Source organism: Poecilia reticulata, chromosome 1 (genome assembly GCF_904066995.2).
Source record: "Poecilia reticulata chromosome 1, P_reticulata-male-v2, whole genome shotgun sequence".
In the NCBI taxonomy this organism is placed as follows: Eukaryota; Metazoa; Chordata; class Actinopteri; order Cyprinodontiformes; family Poeciliidae; genus Poecilia; species Poecilia reticulata.
In genome coordinates this window covers 29,176,968-29,195,116 of record NC_088830.1, presented here as the reverse complement: position 1 = coordinate 29,195,116, position 18,149 = coordinate 29,176,968, and the positions used below count along the sequence as shown (strand labels likewise).

Below are 18,149 nucleotides of genomic sequence, written 5' to 3'. Positions count from 1 at the left end.
CTTATCACCAAATAAATTTTCCAAATCCATTTATTGACTTTAGTTCAAAATGTACATCTCAAGATGTCCACAAAATAACCTAATTATTTTACTGTGAGGTTATCCCAATCCTACACTACTGACACCATTCCTACTTCTTGGTTATTTTTGAGTGATAAAACAGGAATTTATGTTTAAGTGACAGCTCTATATTAAGCAAACCGAGTGACTATATTCACTCAGTGGATTTGTGAGTGTATAAATCACAGCAAGGTTTCATTCCAGGCACGCAGGCAACTGACAGCATCACTTCCGCCTCCGTCATCTCAGAATCAGTGGGAGGAAGCAGAGGATGAGATCCGGTGAAGATGCTCCGTTGCTCCGTTTTCTTACTTTATTTTCCTTTAAAAAAATACAAATAAAAAAGTCAAATAAAAAAAATGTAAACGGACTCTCTTTAATCCTTGATGCCTTATGTTATATTACTGCGAAAGCTATTGCTTATTTGCGCATTCACGGAATCCACAATTCCTTGGTTTATTATTAATTTAATTAATAGTCGCATCACTTCCGGTTCCAGGCTGGAAATCTTTAGTGATCCATGCAGAAGCTGATCTGGGTTCAGCTGCAACAGTTCTGCTGTTGCTCCAATCAGAGCCGCTCAGCAGGCTGCGGCGCTTGTGCGTGAACCGCAAATTTAGCGAGTTTATCGAAGGAAGTGCAATATATTTGTTACGAAAATAAAAGTCTTTCATAACCGAAAGCACGGCTAGGGATTCATGGTTGGAAAAAGTTGAGCTTTGTAGAGATTTTTTCATCAGTAATGTTCTAGTGTTTATTAACATTTCAAAACATAGTTTTACATGCCCTCAAACAAATTTATGATGATGTGTTTAAGATGGACAGTCGGAAACATGATGATACACAGCTCAGTGTTTGAGTTCAATATTATGGTCCTGTATAATGTTTAAAAAATATATTTAAGAAATTTTATTGGAGGGCTACTTTTTACTCGAGTATAAATGTGTGGAAGTAGTGCTCCCTTGCTTCAATATATATGCGTTTTTAATAAACATTCGTCTGAACCTTTACTTTGAAACTCCAAACAGGAAGTTACCGACATCCCTCCGCCATACTTTACTCCAGAATAGATCCTTATTGTAGACATCCCAAGAAGCGGCCGGGGAAACAAACCCAGACGGGATTATCAGGCTGACGCCGTCGAGGTACCGAATGATAGAAATCTCTGGGCTAAACTAAACCTCCAGCAGCGGAACCGCGGACATTTTCCTGGCCAGGCCGACATTTGGACCGAGCCGAGCGGCCAATCTGACCGCTGCTGCCTGCTTGTCATTGACTGCTGCCGTTTTAACAGAAGCTAGGATTATATTGGTAAGTCGCGCATTAAACATTTAAAGCGCCACATGGTGCGGTTTGTTTAGCTGTGTTATAAGCGTTGTTTGTTGTGGTAAAAATAAAAAATAGAAATATCTACACAATGGCTGAGTGGGGCCGTAGATGATGGCGAGCCCAGCAGGTCGGTGTCATCCAGCTTATCTCCCTTACGCAGAGAAGCGGCCTGTTATGGCACCTGTTAAAGGGAAATATTGGCATATTTCCGCTCTGATAACATCTTTTTGCTGTTTCTGCTCTCCATCTCTAGGGGGAGGAACCCTGATTGCTGGTGCAGTGTGTTGGGACTCCTCCAGGGCCTTCTGCCAGCAAGTCCTCAAAACTAACTGGATGCTGATGGATGCATTCAAGGACCGCAGGAATACCTAACACCAAAGCCTTCCATGTTGGATGCAGCATTTGGAGAGCTGTGAGGATGGGTAACTTTTGCAGGAATATTGGATTTTTCTCTAATAGTTTACCTGGAGTCTACTGCATCCTCCGATAAAGGGGGAAATGATGGCATGTTAGTGTGGACCTGTCAATAAAATCATTTATAGCTCCTCACCCTGATTCTTCTGACGCAATGATGGTGAGAGGCACCATGTGGGAGTGCCTCAGGACTACTCAGGTGTAACTGCTTTTGGTAAGAACCAAATATCTGGACTGTAGTGGTCCACCAGCACCATGGACCGTCACAATGAGTGCTGCCTCTGCAACCCTGAGGATGGGCCAGGAGGTCTGGATGAGCCGCCGCTTCACAGCATCCACGCTCCCAACCGGATCCGGCCGTCCTCATACAGAGCCCTGAGGAGCGCGGTGTCCAGCCTGGCTCGCATTGATGACTTCTTCTGTGAAAAGATTGGCTCAGGCTTCTTCTCAGAGGTTTTCAAGGTACGTACCGTCCTCTGCTTTTCACTCCAGTTGGAATAAAATAGGTGAGAACAACGACATCATTGAATGATCTTAAGAATTTAATGAAACTCCACTTATGAGCTTGTTGGATGAGTTTTTTTTTTTCTAGTTTTGTTGTACTCAACGTTGCCAGTTTTTCTTGTGCATTTCAAGCAGCAGTTCAGCTAAATCCTGTTTCTGATTTGACAGCCAGCTTGCAGTTTAAAATCTTAGGGTGCATTCTCACCAGCCTGGTTTAATCTGTTTTAATCAAACTCTGCAAAGTCCGGTTCGTTTGAGGAGGCGCGACCGAACTCTGATGCGGACCAAAGCAAGGGAAATTTTGTCCACCTAAAATCTAGATCTTGGTTTGGTTGAAGTGAACTCTGGTGCAGTTCGAATACATATGTGGCTATCTCTCCAAAAGCAGTAATCTGACTAGAACACAGGGCATTCTGGGTAAATACAACCAAACTCGTGAGTCTGGCTAGTGGGAGAAATCATTTGTGGTTTTTTTTACCAAAGAATATGATGCTACTCCATTTTTGTTTACCATTCGTGCAGAAGGAAGTTGTGCTCAGCGTCTTCTTCAAAGGTTTTCACATCATTTCCTTCCAGGGTTCTTGGTGCAGCGCCACCACAGGCGAGGAGGGGAACCGCAGAAGCTGAAAATGTAACAAATGTTGCAAATTTGGTCCCCAATCAAACAAAATTACTTTTTCTGACAGCTCACCAGAACTGCCTTTTATATGCTATGCTTCCTCCCAAACACTAGGTGCCACTATAGAGTTGGACACTTTAAAATGAAAACATATATTCATATATTTGTATTTTCCTGCTGTTTTTTCCTGCTGTTTTTAATGAAACACAGATTTATAAATAATCTAGCATTACTCCTCATGTTTTTCTAGTTTAATTTGTGCAGCAAAAATAATAAGATTTTCTTTTATTAACCACACTTTTTACTTTCACTTTTATTCAAAAACACACCTGGGCACACCTGTCCAGTAAACATAATGGATTAAAAAAAAAAAATGAAAATAGTGAACCATATTCAGTGTTTTTGTTTCTCAGCCACATTATTTGTCTCTAAACAAAACAAAAAAAGAAACAATACAATGCGCCTAAAAAAATGTGGAAATGTATTGTAGGTAAAATAAAAAGAAACCCATGTACATTTGCCTACTACTTTACTCTCACTTCGCTGCAGCTCAAAATGTCAAAGGTCACAGAGGGAAGGAAGCACAAGTCCGCTACGCTTATAAAACTGGGGAAAACTCTGATTATGACTATTTTCTCCTAATTAGGAAAAACCTCTCGTAGCTTGGCCCTAATACTCCCTCGTACAACCCACAGAAGGGATAATTGAAATAAAAAACACCTTTTGAAACAATTTTTTTGTCATTTATTTGAAATAAAGTGAGGAAAAAAGTCAGATTAAAATCAGATCTGTTATAACGAAACCTAAGATTTTATTTGTAACCACATCATCCAGCTCTGTTTTAATTTCCACCAAATTATCCTGAAGTTGTAGCAGAATTAACTCCTCATACACCTGATGACCCTGTGACTAGAATATTAATATTATTCAGTCGACCGTTTAATGGGAGATTTTCCTCAAACATGTTGGTTTGATGTTATTAATACCAGGAGTTTGTTACACACACCTGTGTGTCGTCTGCCTGTGTGGAGAGGCGGATTGGAGGGCAGGACTCACTGGGCTAAGCAGCTTACTCACACACCACCTGCATGCGTGTGTGTGTGTGTGTACCTTTGTGTTGGTACATATGTAAATGTTCACAGCCTGCTGCTTTAAATGCAATCAGAGATGATAATCTGCAGTATTCCTCCAGGGTGAAAGTTGATTTGACTTTTTTTTTTTTTTTTGCTCTGAATCGTCTCTGAAATGAATGTTTACAGACCAGGAGCGTCCAGAGTTTTTATTTTTCTGTGGCTCCTGACTGCAATTCAAGAATGATACCAATCTGCAGAGGAGGCTTTTTATTTTTAATTTGTGCAAACTTACTACTCACGCTGCAAAATGAATGCAAAATGTTGAGAACAACAAAGACAAAGAGTTAATCTTTTAATCACTGTTTGCATTTTCTTTAAATCCATAGTAAATTTGAGCACAGCGTCTGGTGCACACAATTCGAGGCTGAGACGATTAATCAAATTAATCATGATTAATTGATTATTGAAGTAATTGTCAACTAATTTAGCAATCAATTAACCATTAAAAAATGGTTAAATGCAAAGTATATATATTTTACATTTAAAATAAAAGAAATCTGTTAAAATTTTCTGTGCAGAATTCAAGTGACCCAGTTGAAGCTTCACCAGATTTTATATCCTGTAAAGAAACAACCAAAAAACTATTACGCATGTTTTGCTATCCAAGTATTTAGTCAAAAATATTCAACAGATTAATAAACAGTATTGTTTTTTTAATTACAGATTCAGCCTATGCTATGAAGCATATGCTGAAGGAATGCTGTTTTTGCATTTTAGGCCATAAAATATTTATCTTCTTATTCAAAAAACAATAATAGTTGGATTATTTTCTTACTTGCATTTTTAATGTATTTAAAAAAAAAATAAAAATGTTAGAAGGTAGATTGCACCGATTGCAGTTTTCTGGCTGATTGTTGATGAGCAGTTATCAGTTTGTCTTTTATTTTTGTAACTGACTCGGTTAAGGTCATAAGATCAACTGATCGGCTGGCCGTGTGCGATTCCTGACTCCACAATCAAAATGTCACTCAAAATACTTTAGAGAGTTAGAAAGGTGATGGTTAGTCGCCTATTTACACGGATTACAAAAGAAACTGAGTATATTTTTATACAAGCTGTTTCTGCTCTGCGTTCCTCAACAGAAAGTGAAAATTCAACGGAGAAAGAATCAAACAATGTAGCAACATGGCATTGTTCTCTCTTTTTTGAGTATAGATTAAATAAAGTTTATATTAGAATCATGAAAGTTTATATTTTCTCAGTCTTGTTATTGTGACTGGAGTCATGTGTTTTGTTGGCGCTGCATCTGCTGGCGAGTGCGTGCAGCTGGGCGAGGCCGTCGCTAACGGCGCGTTGGATTTCTGCAGATCAGGAGGGGTGATGGGAAATCCATAAAGCCTATTAGTGCTACACTATTAATACACACACATGCAGACACACACAAACCCAGACGCACCGGCATCCTGTTTCAGCTCCTGACTCCGAACTCTGCAGGCTGTGATGACAAAACGGTGACCCGATCATCACACGCAGGATGCACAAGATTCTGCCATGATATTCAACATGTTATGGTTGATGACACATTTCTAGATCTGTTTTACTGGTAATTACTTGAGCTTTTAAGATGCCAATCAGCTGCTCCAAGTTGTAAAAACAATACCTGCCTGTGTATGGGTTTTATCCAGAACGCCTCAACCAAAAACCTTAAAGAACAAAAAAAGAATAAATCGGACCCAATATAACAGAGCTGGGCCAACATCTCATTTTTTCCCTGTGCAGTTGAGTTTTTTCCCCTGATGATCCTCTGTTTGCTCTCCAGGTGCAGCACCGCATCACCGGCCAGGTAATGGCCCTGAAGATGAACACGCTAGCAAGCAACAAAGCTAACATGCTACGAGAAGTGCAGCTGATGAACAGACTTTGCCATCCAAACATCCTCAGGTTGGTTGTTTCCTCACTTTATCAACCCTATGAGGTTTCAGGGATTTGTTTATGCAGATCTGTGGATCGTTGCCTGTAAATTGTCATCATGTTTTTTCCTGTTTCCTCAGGTTTCTTGGGGTTTGTGTTCATGAAGGCCAACTCCACGCCTTGACTGAGGTACAGGCTGAACCCTTCCAAGAGTTTTACCACAAGATTACATTTTTCTTTCACTTTTGTACCATATCTGTTTGTTTTCTGGTTTTATTAGCCTTGTTTTAATGCTATGGATATAAATTAGAGCGTGAAAATTTAGGAAATTTAGTTCATTCAGATACTGATTAAAATTTCACTTTTAAAAGGACCTTCATTTAATTTAATTTTGTGAATGATTGTCACACTTCTACAGGGGCGTATTACGACCATTGTAGGTAGAGGAAAAAAGAGTAGTACATGTAAGCCAAAAATCTTATTATGAAATTATTTATCATAAAACATGAAAATTTCTGTTTCAGAAGTCAAAATTGTTCACTTTTGAAACTCAGAAAATCTCCAAAAGTCGAAGACTTTCGACTTTTGAAAATCTGAAATTTGAGTTTTTTTCTATAATTTTTTTTTTTGACTTTTTAAACTCAGTAATTTCAAGGTTTTTTTTCTAGAACATTTCAGAGGTTAATCTCTACATTTTTCAGCTTTTTGGTGGAATTTTTTTTTTACCTACAACTGTCCTAATAAGCTGTCTTACACTTCAGTGTTTCAGAACATTAAATCTATTTAAATAGTAGTTATCTATCACTAATTATCACCTTCGCCACCAGAGGGCGGTGTTCGTCCTGAAGAGACACAGCTTGCCTGGTTGATAAAAGCATAAAAACTGTGGAAACAGAAAAAAACAAAGCATAAAAATGGAGAACTCCAGCTCTGATTTGTTCTGTTTCTAATCCAAATACTCTTCTCTGTCCGCCGTGTTCAGTACATAAATGGAGGAAACCTGGAGCAGCTGCTGGACAGCGACCTGTACCTGTCCTGGAGCGCGAGGGTCGGTCTGTCTCTGGACATCGCCCGAGGACTCGAGTATCTGCACAGCAAGGGCATCTTCCACAGAGACCTCACCTCCAAGGTAGCTGCAGCCTGATATCAGAGTGTTTTTACCTCTGAATCATCACATTATTTGTGTTATTAATGGAAGAATCGGACCTTGAATCAACCTTTAACCTTTCTTTGTTCTTTTGGTTCAGCCAAGCAGCTCTAGCTTTCAAGTTTTGTTTTTTTTTTTTCGTACAAATCTCTGACCTTATAAAGTCATAAAAAATCTTAATTTTCCTCTTTTTTTGTAAATATGTGAAAGGAATCTAAAAATCTTTGAGTTTTTGATGGACTTTTTTTTATTGTTTCGATCTAATTCTTTAATGCTGCAGTGTTTTTTCATCCAAACTGTGAGAAGATGAGCTGATAAATCTTGCAGGATAGTTTTGTTTGTTAGGCCTGCAGCAGCTAAGACGTTAGCATCTGTTTTCAGCTGAAGCCAGTGTGGATGTAACTCTTTGTGTCTGTGCAGAACTGTCTGGTTCGCTGTGAAAACGGGACGTTCACTGCTGTGGTTGGAGACTTCGGCCTGGCAGAGAAGATCCCAGATTACAGGTTTAGAGTCTTTTTCTCTGTTCTTTCCTGTTGCTGTGCCTTTAAAAACTAATCAAAAACCCCTCTGTTATGATTTTACAATTTTATTTTCAAGTTACTACATGCTTCAAGAGTTTATATAAAATAAATTAATTTTTAAAAATCCCTTTGACTTTTCAAAACAAGTTAACCAGTTCTTTAAAGTTCAATCGTTTAAAGATGACAGTGTGGGTTGATATTTTTTGTTTTGCCTTGCTGCAGTTGGGTCCTTAATCGTTTTATTATTGCAGCCCTAATAACGACCCGTTTGCTCTGTAGTGATGGCGTGGAGAAGCAGCCGCTGGCCATTGTGGGCTCTCCGTACTGGATGGCGCCGGAGGTTCTGCGAGGAGAGTTGTACGATGAGAAGGTGAGGAGCCGACCGTGTAAATGTGTCCTGAAGCTCAGAACCGCAGCACAGCGGCGTCGCTCCGGCGCTCCAGCGCAGCGGGTGTGTTCCTGTGCTTGATGTCGATGTGATGCGGTTTGGACTTTCTGCTCTCCTCTTCGGCTCAGGTCGATGTGTTCGCGTTTGGCATCATCCTGTGCGAGATCATCGCCCGGATCGAAGCGGATCCAGACTTCTTACCAAGGACAGAGGTAGGTCACTGCTGGTCGGTTCTGATCCGGTTGTGGTACCTTAGATCTGCTCTCACGTATGATCTACTGAGATTTACAGACGATACATTTGTTTCAATTCAAGCTGGTGCAGTTCGCTTTCACACTGAATTGTGTCAAACTAAACCCTTTAAAAAACACTTTCCCCTCCTCGCCTGTGGGGGCGCTGCAACAAGAACTACTGAAGAAAACGGCACAAAAACTTCTGAGGAAGACACTGAGAACAACTTTCGTAGCATTCTGTTTGAATGTGTGTGCATACGACACTTTCAGAAACATGCCATAGCATCTGTTGGGAACATGAAGGAGTCTTTATAAATGTTTACGACTGTTGTCAGGAAGTGTCATTTGGTAAATAAAGACACTTTTAATGCAAAGTTGCTCTAAAATTTGAGTCAAGTCTCAACTTTGCATTATTTGGTAAATAATGACACTGTTAAGGAAATAAATAATTCTTACCTAAGGTGAAACACTGAGTCAATCAAGAACGAATCAAAATGCAATTTATTTATTTTATTAAGAAATTAAGCTTACTAGTCCAGGGAAGTGAAGAAAAGTACACCAGCCCTCTTACAAAGATGGGAAAAGGAAAAGGGAGGATCCCACCAGGTATTTGCACCTGCAGACTGTGACCCTGGATGGTTCAAACCCAGTTCAGAAATACCCTTTATTATGTGTTTCCAGCGAGCTGCCTCCAACTTGAAGGGTGCTTTATAGCTAAAATTGTTTGATTGAACAAAGTTTGACATAACTCTAAAAGCAAAGTTGCATTAAAAGTTGAGTTAAATGTCAATCTAACGAGAAGGGGAACAGGTTTGTCAAAGGGTTTGGCTCTTTTCACTCACTACGGTGTGAAAGCCAAAAGCACCAGCAGAAAATGCAATTTTGATCCTCAAACTAACTGGTTCTGTTGGACTATCAGGTATGAAATGTCACTGAAATGTTAAAGTTTATGTTTCAGATTTTGGTTTCACTTACACAGTGAATTGACCTTCAATGGGCTGTAACTGGTTCCCTGCTGAAGGGCTGTCTCTCTTTTTTTTTTTTCCTTCTCTCTCTGGGTTTGTGTAGGATTTCGGTCTGGACGTGCACGCGTTCGAGAACATGATAGGAGATTGCCCAGCCGCGTTCTTCAGCCTGGCCGTGACCTGCTGTAACGTAAGCAGACCTTGCCTCCACTTTACATGACAAAAGCATAAAACGCTCCTGGTTTTAGTGGGATCATTTAATCCTAGAAATGTTCTTCTGGTGATGGAAGGCCGGCTTTGTGACCGTCTTTATGCGTTTCTGAAGGTCAGACTCATTACGACCAGATTTCAGGCCTGCTCTCTGGTTTCTAGCTGCAGCAGCCGAAGCCATGTGCTGACTCTACATCAGGGGTGTCCAAAGTCGGTCCTCAAGGGCCGGCATCCTGCATGTTTTAGTTCTCTTCCTGGTTTTACACACCTGCATCAAATGATGTTCTCATCAGAAGGCCTAAGCAGAACACTGACTTGCTGAGGAGATTGTTACTACCACTAGGGAGAGAACTAAAACATGCAGGATGCCGGCCCTCGAGGACCGACTTTGCTCTACATCATTCCTCTTCAAGTCCAAAACTGATTATTTCAGGTTTTTTTCTGTTCAGCTGGAGAAAGTTTTGACACCCTTAGCTACCATAGTAATGGTAACTAATTGTATTACGTGTTATAATCTGAGCTAGCAGGACCATGTAGACATTAAATATCAGGGGTCCCAGGATTGGACCTTGTGGTACCCCATATGTAACTAATGTCTAACTCAATGAAGTTCTTGTTCTTTAGGCAAGACTCAAACTAATTAAGTATTGTACTAGAGCTCTTCAGTCGCTTCATTAATATGTGATGGTCAACAGTGGTGAACCAGAACCAACAGAACCAGAACTTAAATAAACGTCAGTTGACCTTTTCTTGTCTTTCTGATTTTCAGATGAGCGCAGAGAGACGACCTTCATTCTCTGATATCGTCTTCACGCTGGAGGCCATGGGAGGAGAAGACAGGCAGATTCCCATCACTCTTGGTAAAATAAATAACAATAAGAACGATTTAAAGGTTCTAAATGGAGATAAATCTACAGTCAAACTGCATGAAACCAAACTGTGTCAGGAATCTTTTTGATTTCAATAAAGGTTTCTGTTCTGACCAGCAATAAAGACGGACTGATTTCAGTTATTTTCTGTCAAATTTTAACCACTGCAAAAACTTCAGGTTTTAATTTACAGCTTTTTCTTTAAAAAAAAAAAAAAAAGATTGATGCCATCAAGATGACAGAATTTTCTCATATTATTACGACTTTATTCTCATATTATCATGACTTATTGTTGTACGACTTTATCCTTGTATTATTTTGACTTGCTTTTACATGAATTTATTCTCAATAATTAAATTGGCCCTAATACTCTTGTCATACACTGCAAAAACACAAAAGCTTACCAAGTAATTTTGGTCTGGTTTCTGGTGCAAATATATTAGCTTTGTCTTATTTGAAGTGTACTAACTCAGAGCAACATATGAGCTTGTTTTAAGTCAAAAATTCATTGAAAAATTCTAGTTCCATTGACAGATTATTTCACTTATAACATGGAAAAAATGTTTTGTTATAAGTGAAATAATCTGAAAATGGAACTAGTGTTTTTTCACCAATATCAAAGAATTATTGACTTTAAATAAGGTAATATTTCTTAATGAATGGCAACTCTGTTTTCTCTAATTTCAAGTGTGCTAAAATATTTGCACTAGAAACTAGACCAAAGTACTTGGTAATATTTTGCGTTTTTGTAGTATCATTATTTTTTGTATTTCTTTCTTTGTTGCATATTCTGACTCCTGTCTGTTGTACATTTGTTTCTCCTCCTGATGCTCAGAGCCAGTAACGGTCAACGTCAGCCCATACCGGCGCCGCAGCTCCCCCTGTCACCTTGGAGACCACAGTCAACCGCGAAAGGGTCTAGCCAGGAGCCAGTCGGACATGTTGCCCCCAGCGGCCCTGACGCCTCCTGTCCTGGGCACGCCGCCGCGGGTCAACCCCTTCTCTCTCCGAAGGGACCTAAACGGCGGCCGGTGTAAACTCTTGGACACGCCCAGCAAGTCTGTCATCTCCCTGACCTTCACCCTGCCTGCGCTCTGCGACCCGTGTGCCTCGCCGCGCCTCCTCCGAGGTACAACAGGGATGCTAGCTCCACCGCGGAGGTGCCAGTCGCTGCCCTGCACGCCGGAGATCAGCCGGACCGCACCGTTCCCCTGTGACGCTGAGCAAGAAAAGGACGGGATCGGCCAGGTGGCGGGGAATGAGGGTGACGAGAAGGTGTTGATGTCAGAGGAACGGACGGATGGACAAAGTTTGGATACTACCGAAGAGGATTCTGGTCTTCCTCTTGAGCTGGAGATGGTGTCTCTGGGGCGTCTGGACGAGGAGGAAGAGGAGGAGAACAACGAGGAGAGCGTCTGTCTCACCGAACCAATGGACTGCACCAAGTCGCCAGAACCAGCAAAGAGAATCCTGAACTCCACTCCTGTAAAACCACTGCTCACCTCTACCTCCTGCTCCAACTTACGGACCAAAGCTTGGCGGCTCCCCTGCACCAACGGGCCGCCATCTTTTTCCACACTGCCCAAGCTGGACAACAACAACCTGTCGGAGCTGGTGATTGGCCAGCAGGTGCAGTGGGGGGGAGGACGGCACTCTAACGGCTACGTCGAAGGCCAGGTGCCGTCCTCCGACCTCACTGGCTCCTCAGAGCGAGACGAGGTCATTTCCTGTCCCAGTTGCTGTTTGGTGGGTTTGAGTTTCCCCTCAGTGTGCCTGCGTGGTTCTGCCGCCATGCCAGTCTCCCGCCGCCGGGCTTCGCTGCCCCGCCAGCGGCAGTACCAGAACCTCAACGGTACGATAACAGCTAGCAACGCGTCCTCAACGGCAGCTAGCGCCACGGCCGCCAAAACGCTCCTGTGCCGCAGCACCAACGGACTCGTGGCGGACCAGTCGGTACCGCATGAGCCTGGTCGGAGCCTGCCGGAGGCGCAGTCGTAAAGTTCACCCTTCAGAGGCGTCTCAGGAGGATACAACGCAACAACTCACAGCTAAAGTGAGACTGGCAGTCCGGAGGAGGCTCAGAGTCAAAATGACCGCCTCCTGCCCAATTCTCCACGAATCAAAGATTCAACAGCATGTCTTAACGAGGTCGCATTCTAGTTCAGTGTAAACTAGCTGCTGTTCGCTTCTAGCTAGAGCCTTCGTCTTCTTACCGTTTCTGAGATCAGGAGTTTAAATGAGGACATAATTAAAAGCGATGACTTCACCGGCCACTGCAGTTTACCCGTTTTCTGGCTCGACGGCGCCGTGACGGAGGTGAATCTGTACAGAACTGTTTGCTGTAGAAGTTTATATTACCTCATTTTGCCTCCGTTTTTTAATAGAGGAAGTTTGCATGGCAGCTACGGCGGCGCCCCCTGCTGGCTCCCACTCGCACATCAGTGTGGCTGCAGAGACAAACTGTTTTTAATCCCGTTTCGCTGATTAACTGCGGCTGCCGAAGGAATATTTATAGACCTAACAAAGTTTATTCTTTCTACATTTTTCTAATAATCAACCCGTGTGTGTGTGAATGTGTGAGAGAGAGATTAACATTTATTTAAGGGAAATTTTGGGCTCCTAATGTAAACTTTTTTTTGTTTTTTTGCACTTGAGTTTGAAGCACTTTGTGATAAAACAGCAGCTGTTTTGTTGTGTTTGAGTTTGTGACCATCTCTGGCTCAACAGGCTTCATGTCATAATTTGTTACAGTGGCGTGTAAAGCAGCTCTGGGTATTTATTGTAAACATCATCTCACACACTGTGTGTGTATGCGCTAATGTAGAGTGGAGTGACTGATACATGCAGATCATTTATTTTCTAATTTCCTTGCTTTGTTTTCATGTTTTATTTTCTGTTAGAAAACTTTAGATATGTGTGCAGTCATCTGGTAAACTAGGGAAAATAAACTGAATTGGCTGAAAAAGATCTATTTTTGTGTCTGTACTGTTAATAGTTTGCGATTAATCGGTCATTCTGACGATTAAACAATTGAATGCAAATTTGGCACATCCTGGAGTTTTATCACTTAAAAAGGCTACAGAGTGTGCCAAATATTGTATAAAAATACAATACTTTAAGATTCAAATAAGGAAATAATTTAGTTTGTTAAATAAGAAAGTCAACATTTAATTGCCGAAAATGCATTAACATTTCATGCATCTGCTTAAATACTTCTAACAATGCTTCTTAGTTCAGGTCTTCCTGATCAACTTGTTTGTTTTTTAGCTAAATCTATTCCACTTGAGGTGTTTTGAAAGTAACATTTACAAAGGGTTTTTTTTTTTTTTTTACATCTTAACAGGCAAAATATATTGTGCAATTTTGGCTCGATTTCTGCTCAAACTGTGTTCTTTCAACAAAATGACCTCTTGATTCTGTGTATTCCATCTTAATAAATTAGTTGACTATTATTTCAATTATCAATCAAATCACTTCAGCCTTAGTATGCATCTCTAGATATGGAGCTTCATTACCTTTAAATGACATTTTGTTTCCCCAAAAACAGTTTGTCACATTTTAATTAAAGCAACAATTCAAAACGACTTGGCACTAAGACATTAAATGGATAACATGTAACTTAAATTCTAAACGAGTCATTAACTAATTCAGCGTAAAGTGAAGTAACATGTATCTCTGGAAACGGGAATAAAACCCCCCGAGCTCACCCTAAAGCTCCGCGCCTGAAACAGGTGCTTACACTTTCAAAACAAAATGCCCGGAGCATTAATATAGATCAGTTTAATTAGGCTGGTTTGCTTTCACTTTCCATATTGTGCTTTACATGACTGTTTTCAGTTTCACATCAAGTGCTGCCGTTTCTCGGAAATGCTGGAAAGAGGAGGGCAGCGAGGGGAAACCAGCAGCTTACAATGAGAGTGCAGATGAAAACTCAAGACTACATTCAAAAATTTAGAAGTGCACAATCTCACATTTAAAACCTGCTTATGTGACCAGCAGGTGGTGATCTTTTTAAACGCAACAAGATGCACCCGAACACAGATTTAGCAGTGCACAATATTTTATTAAACAATCCTTTAAAACATTTCTTCTTTAAAAACGAGGCTTCAGGCCTACTACGCAGTCTCTGGAACAAAAGGAAAAAAGGGGAGACAAGTTTGATTATTCCAAAAATAAATAAAACAAATCATGCAATGCAAGGAAATGAGTCAAACAAAAGAAAACATGCAGCGCAGAAGAAATAAGCAAAGCAAACAAATTAATACTTCAACAAAACGGTAAAAGAAAATACTTCAAAGAATGGAACAAGTCGTCATTCCAAGTGCCCTACTAAGGGGCCAGAGGAGTAATGCCCCGCCCACACAGCCGGCCCAATCCGCAACGGGTTCAGTGGAGAGTTGCCCAAACAAACAACGGGAAGACAAGACAGCAGAGCGTCCAAAGCGCTGCAGCTCCAAACACAATCAGTTGCCCAGGGGTGGAAACACAGCCTAACCCGGGAGGAAGCGGGTCAGCAAGTGAAGACCAGACGGAAGCCGCACGCCACAGCAACTCCCAGCTGCAGCCGGCAACGCCATCAGAGCCACAGATCGCAGACGAATCGACTAAACCCACAAGACATGTAGCAGCCGACCGTAACAACAGTGGGAGACAAAGACGCACGCGCACCCTGCAGCGGCCCGCCCAACTATAAAGCCATTCGCCCCGCCCACCAATCAACGGTGCCCGGTGCAGGGGAGGGTGGAACACCATCCCACCACACTTATATGTAAGCTTAAAAATCATGCAAGGACAAGAAACCATTTAAAATGCACACTTACACAACAACCAACTAACACAACAACCAACTAACACAACAACCAACTAACACAACAACCAACTAACACAACAACCAACTAAAGAGGCTTTAACCTTCCACAAAGTCACTTGGAAAGTATGTGTGTAAGCTGGGCTGAGTTCCAGTTTCGTTTTGATAGCAGGGCTATAAAAGAGGGGCATGTTGCATGAGCATTTCATTCAGCTGCAGTTTCTGCTCTGCGCTCTCCAACCTGACCATGGACAGGCATCGCTTCAGCTCAAACACAGGCGGGGGTGAGTCAGGATGCAGTCCATCCATCCATCCATCCATCCATCCATCCATCCATTATCTGAATGCGACTTATAGTATTTTAAACACCGCGTGTTTTCCTTTATGAATAACTGAGCTGCTATCTTTAGCATCTGTTTTAATTAGCTTACGTCGGACCAGTGTTATTATGGTTATTAATTTTAATCTTACAGGAGTACCAAACTAAGAAAAATATATTTGGATTTTGAAATGCAGAGTGGTATTTTTATTTTGACTATTTGATAATTACCTCAACTGATAAGCATGAAATTTAAACAAGTTAAAGAATTGATTTCCCCAACAGTGGCAGCAGCTGAGAGAGATTCACCATTATTTATGTAACTATAGAAACAAATTTTAAAAAGTTTCCATGTGTAATAGCAGTTAGTTATTAGTCAATATTATTCTAACATTTAAAAAATATCTTTTTATTATGCTTTCTTGAAGTTCTGGGGCGCCCCCTGGTGGTGTGGGGGCCCAAAGCAACTGTTTGTCTCAGATACGCTCCGATTTACCTTTTTTTCAGCTTGAATCATCATTAATGCATCTTTGTAAAAATACAAAGACGTATTAGAGACATTGTAGATGGAAATAAAAAAGGAGTACATTTTAGTCGGAGATACTCAGAACTTTTCTAGAAAAAACTTTTACAATTTCTGAGTTTGAAAAGTTGAACATTTGCTAGAAAAAACTAACAAGATTTGACGTTAATCTAAAAACATTTTCAAGAATAAAACTTGGATATTTCTGAGTTTGAAAAGTTTAAAACTTTCTTGAAAAGAACTCTAAAAATTTTAGTAAATCTTAGAAATTTTATAGAAAAAATCTTGGAAATGTCTGAACTAAAAAGAAGCTGGCGAATTTTCAGAAATATTAGGATTTATTTCAGGCATTTTCAGGTAAAAACAAGGAAATTCCAGAGTTTCGAAAGTACATTTTTGACTCGAAACTTTCCACAATTTTTTTTCTTAAAAATTTCTGCTTAATCTCAAAATTAAGAGTTTCTGAGTTTGAAAAGTTGAACATTTGCTAGAAAAACAGGAAATTTGAGTTTGAAATCAAATATTTTTGACTTTCAAAGTTGTTTTTTTTCTAGAAAATTTCTGAGATTAATCTCAAAATTTCGGAGAAGATGGGCATCAAGTTTCTTCTATGTCTATTATTGTACTGTGTTTTTAATCTTCCCGAGCTTCATTTTCTACAGCTTAACATATAAAAACTAAGTCTTTCATATCTTTTTTTCCAGGCACAAACTTTACAAACAACAATGAATTGAGGATTGTGTTGGTGGGGAAGACCGGATCTGGGAAGAGCGCCTCTGGAAACACCATTCTGGGTCGAAAGTGCTTCGATTCAAAGTGCAGCCCCAGATCTCTGACGATCAACTGCTCCAAATGTAACAGCGAGCTGGACGGAAAGCAGGTCGCCGTTATTGACACGCCGGGCTTGTCGGACACCAGGTTTGACGAGGAAAAGACCATCAAAGATTTTAGCCGGTGCGTCCCGTTTGCCGCTCCTGGCCCCCACGTCTTCCTGCTGGTCATCGCACTGAACAGATTCACCAAAGAGGAAAAGAAATCCGTGGAAAAGATTCGGGAAATCTTCGGGAATACTGCAGATAAATACAGCATGGTTCTCTTTACTCATGGAGATCTCCTCGAAGACACCAGCATAGAAAACTTCTTGTCTGAAAGCTCAGAGCTGCAGGATCTTGTGAGAAGATGCAACGGCCAGTATCATGTTTTCAACAACAAACTGGAGAATAAAAAGCCTCAGGTCACGGAGCTGCTCCAGAAGATCAGAAGCATTGTTGATAAAAATGGAGGAAGCCACTACACCAACGAGATGTTCCAGGAGGCTGAGAGGATAATCGCACTGAAGAAACAACAGATCCTGAAGGAGAACGAAGAGAAAATACGCAAAGAGAGAGCAGAACTAGAGAAAGAAATCCAGCTACAGTATCAGAAAGAGATGCAGAAGATCAATCAGCTTTTCGAGGCTGAGAGAGTGAAGGAAAGAGAGGAGAGAGCGAAGGAAAGGATGGAGGGAGAGAGGATAAGACAGAGCGAAAGACAGGAGAGAGAGAGGGAAAGAATGGAGAGAAATAGGGAAAGAGAAGCGGAGAAGATGATGGCTAGAATGCAGCTGGACGAGCGGAGAAGGATGGACGAGAAATTCAGAACGCAAGAAAGAGAGAGGGAGAGGCAGGAGAGACGGAGAGAGATGTGCGCCATGCAGGATCAGATGAAAAGAGAGAGAGAGAAAGAACTGAGAGAGCAGAAAGAGAGACTGGACGCCTGGTATACGTCACAACTCCAACAGCAAGAACAAAAACTGCAAGCCAGGCATGCTCAAGCAGCCAGAAGACAAGCTGAGGAATCCAACTTTTCCTGTGTTATTCTGTAAACATTTGACTTACAAGGTTAAACAATTATCCTTTTTCCTGTCATAAACACCAATCTGAACACGTTGGCTGTGCTGTTCATTTAAACACGCATGTTCTTTCACTCTGTTCAAACTGTAGAAATTATGATGTATCCTCTTGACTGGAAGATAAATAAAATAAGACTGGAAGAATAGCACTTTAGTCTTTTTCTATTCATGCTCAGATTGAAAACAAAGTAATACAAGACGTAATGAGGCGAAAAGCTGTAAAACTAAGCAGAAAATCGGTTTCAAGGTGTTTCCAGTTTCTCTTCTAGTGCTGCCATTTCCTGTAAATGCTGAGAGGTGGGGGAGAAAACGACGAGGGCAAAATCAGCCAGGGAGGAACTGGAGGCAGTTCTGATGTTTCTGCAG

At 41.0% G+C, this 18,149-nt stretch overlaps 2 protein-coding genes across 2 annotated transcripts; both read left to right on the top strand.

Moving 5' to 3' along the window:
• Positions 1 to 1,008: 1,008 nt before the first annotated feature.
• On the top strand, positions 1,009 to 13,210 carry tesk1a (testis associated actin remodelling kinase 1a). Its single transcript, XM_008419431.3, has 11 exons — positions 1,009 to 1,371; positions 1,643 to 2,265; positions 5,819 to 5,940; positions 6,051 to 6,099; positions 6,893 to 7,039; positions 7,478 to 7,560; positions 7,858 to 7,948; positions 8,095 to 8,178; positions 9,268 to 9,354; positions 10,144 to 10,234; positions 11,079 to 13,210. The coding sequence occupies exons 2-11, from the start codon at positions 2,059 to 2,061 to the stop codon at positions 12,239 to 12,241; spliced, it is 2,124 nt and encodes a 707-aa protein (XP_008417653.1). The 5' UTR covers positions 1,009 to 1,371; positions 1,643 to 2,058; the 3' UTR covers positions 12,242 to 13,210.
• Positions 13,211 to 15,085: 1,875 nt separating this feature from the next.
• On the top strand, positions 15,086 to 17,929 carry LOC103470761 (GTPase IMAP family member 7-like). The gene is made up of 2 exons (XM_008419420.3): positions 15,086 to 15,334; positions 16,597 to 17,929. The coding sequence occupies exons 1-2, from the start codon at positions 15,247 to 15,249 to the stop codon at positions 17,754 to 17,756; spliced, it is 1,248 nt and encodes a 415-aa protein (XP_008417642.1). The 5' UTR covers positions 15,086 to 15,246; the 3' UTR covers positions 17,757 to 17,929.
• The last annotated feature ends 220 nt before the right edge of the window (positions 17,930 to 18,149 follow it).

Bases quoted from the DNA above. Each gene is read 5' to 3' on its own strand.
- tesk1a (XM_008419431.3), top strand. From the start codon at position 2,059: ATGGACCGTCACAATGAGTGCTGCCTCTGCAACCCTGAGGATGGGCCA. The intron at 5,941-6,050 runs GTTGGTTGTTTC...CTGTTTCCTCAG, and splicing joins TGCCATCCAAACATCCTCAG to GTTTCTTGGGGTTTGTGTTC. The intron at 6,100-6,892 runs GTACAGGCTGAA...CGCCGTGTTCAG, and splicing joins AACTCCACGCCTTGACTGAG to TACATAAATGGAGGAAACCT.
- LOC103470761 (XM_008419420.3), top strand. From the start codon at position 15,247: ATGAGCATTTCATTCAGCTGCAGTTTCTGCTCTGCGCTCTCCAACCTG. The intron at 15,335-16,596 runs GTGAGTCAGGAT...CTTTTTTTCCAG, and splicing joins CAGCTCAAACACAGGCGGGG to GCACAAACTTTACAAACAAC.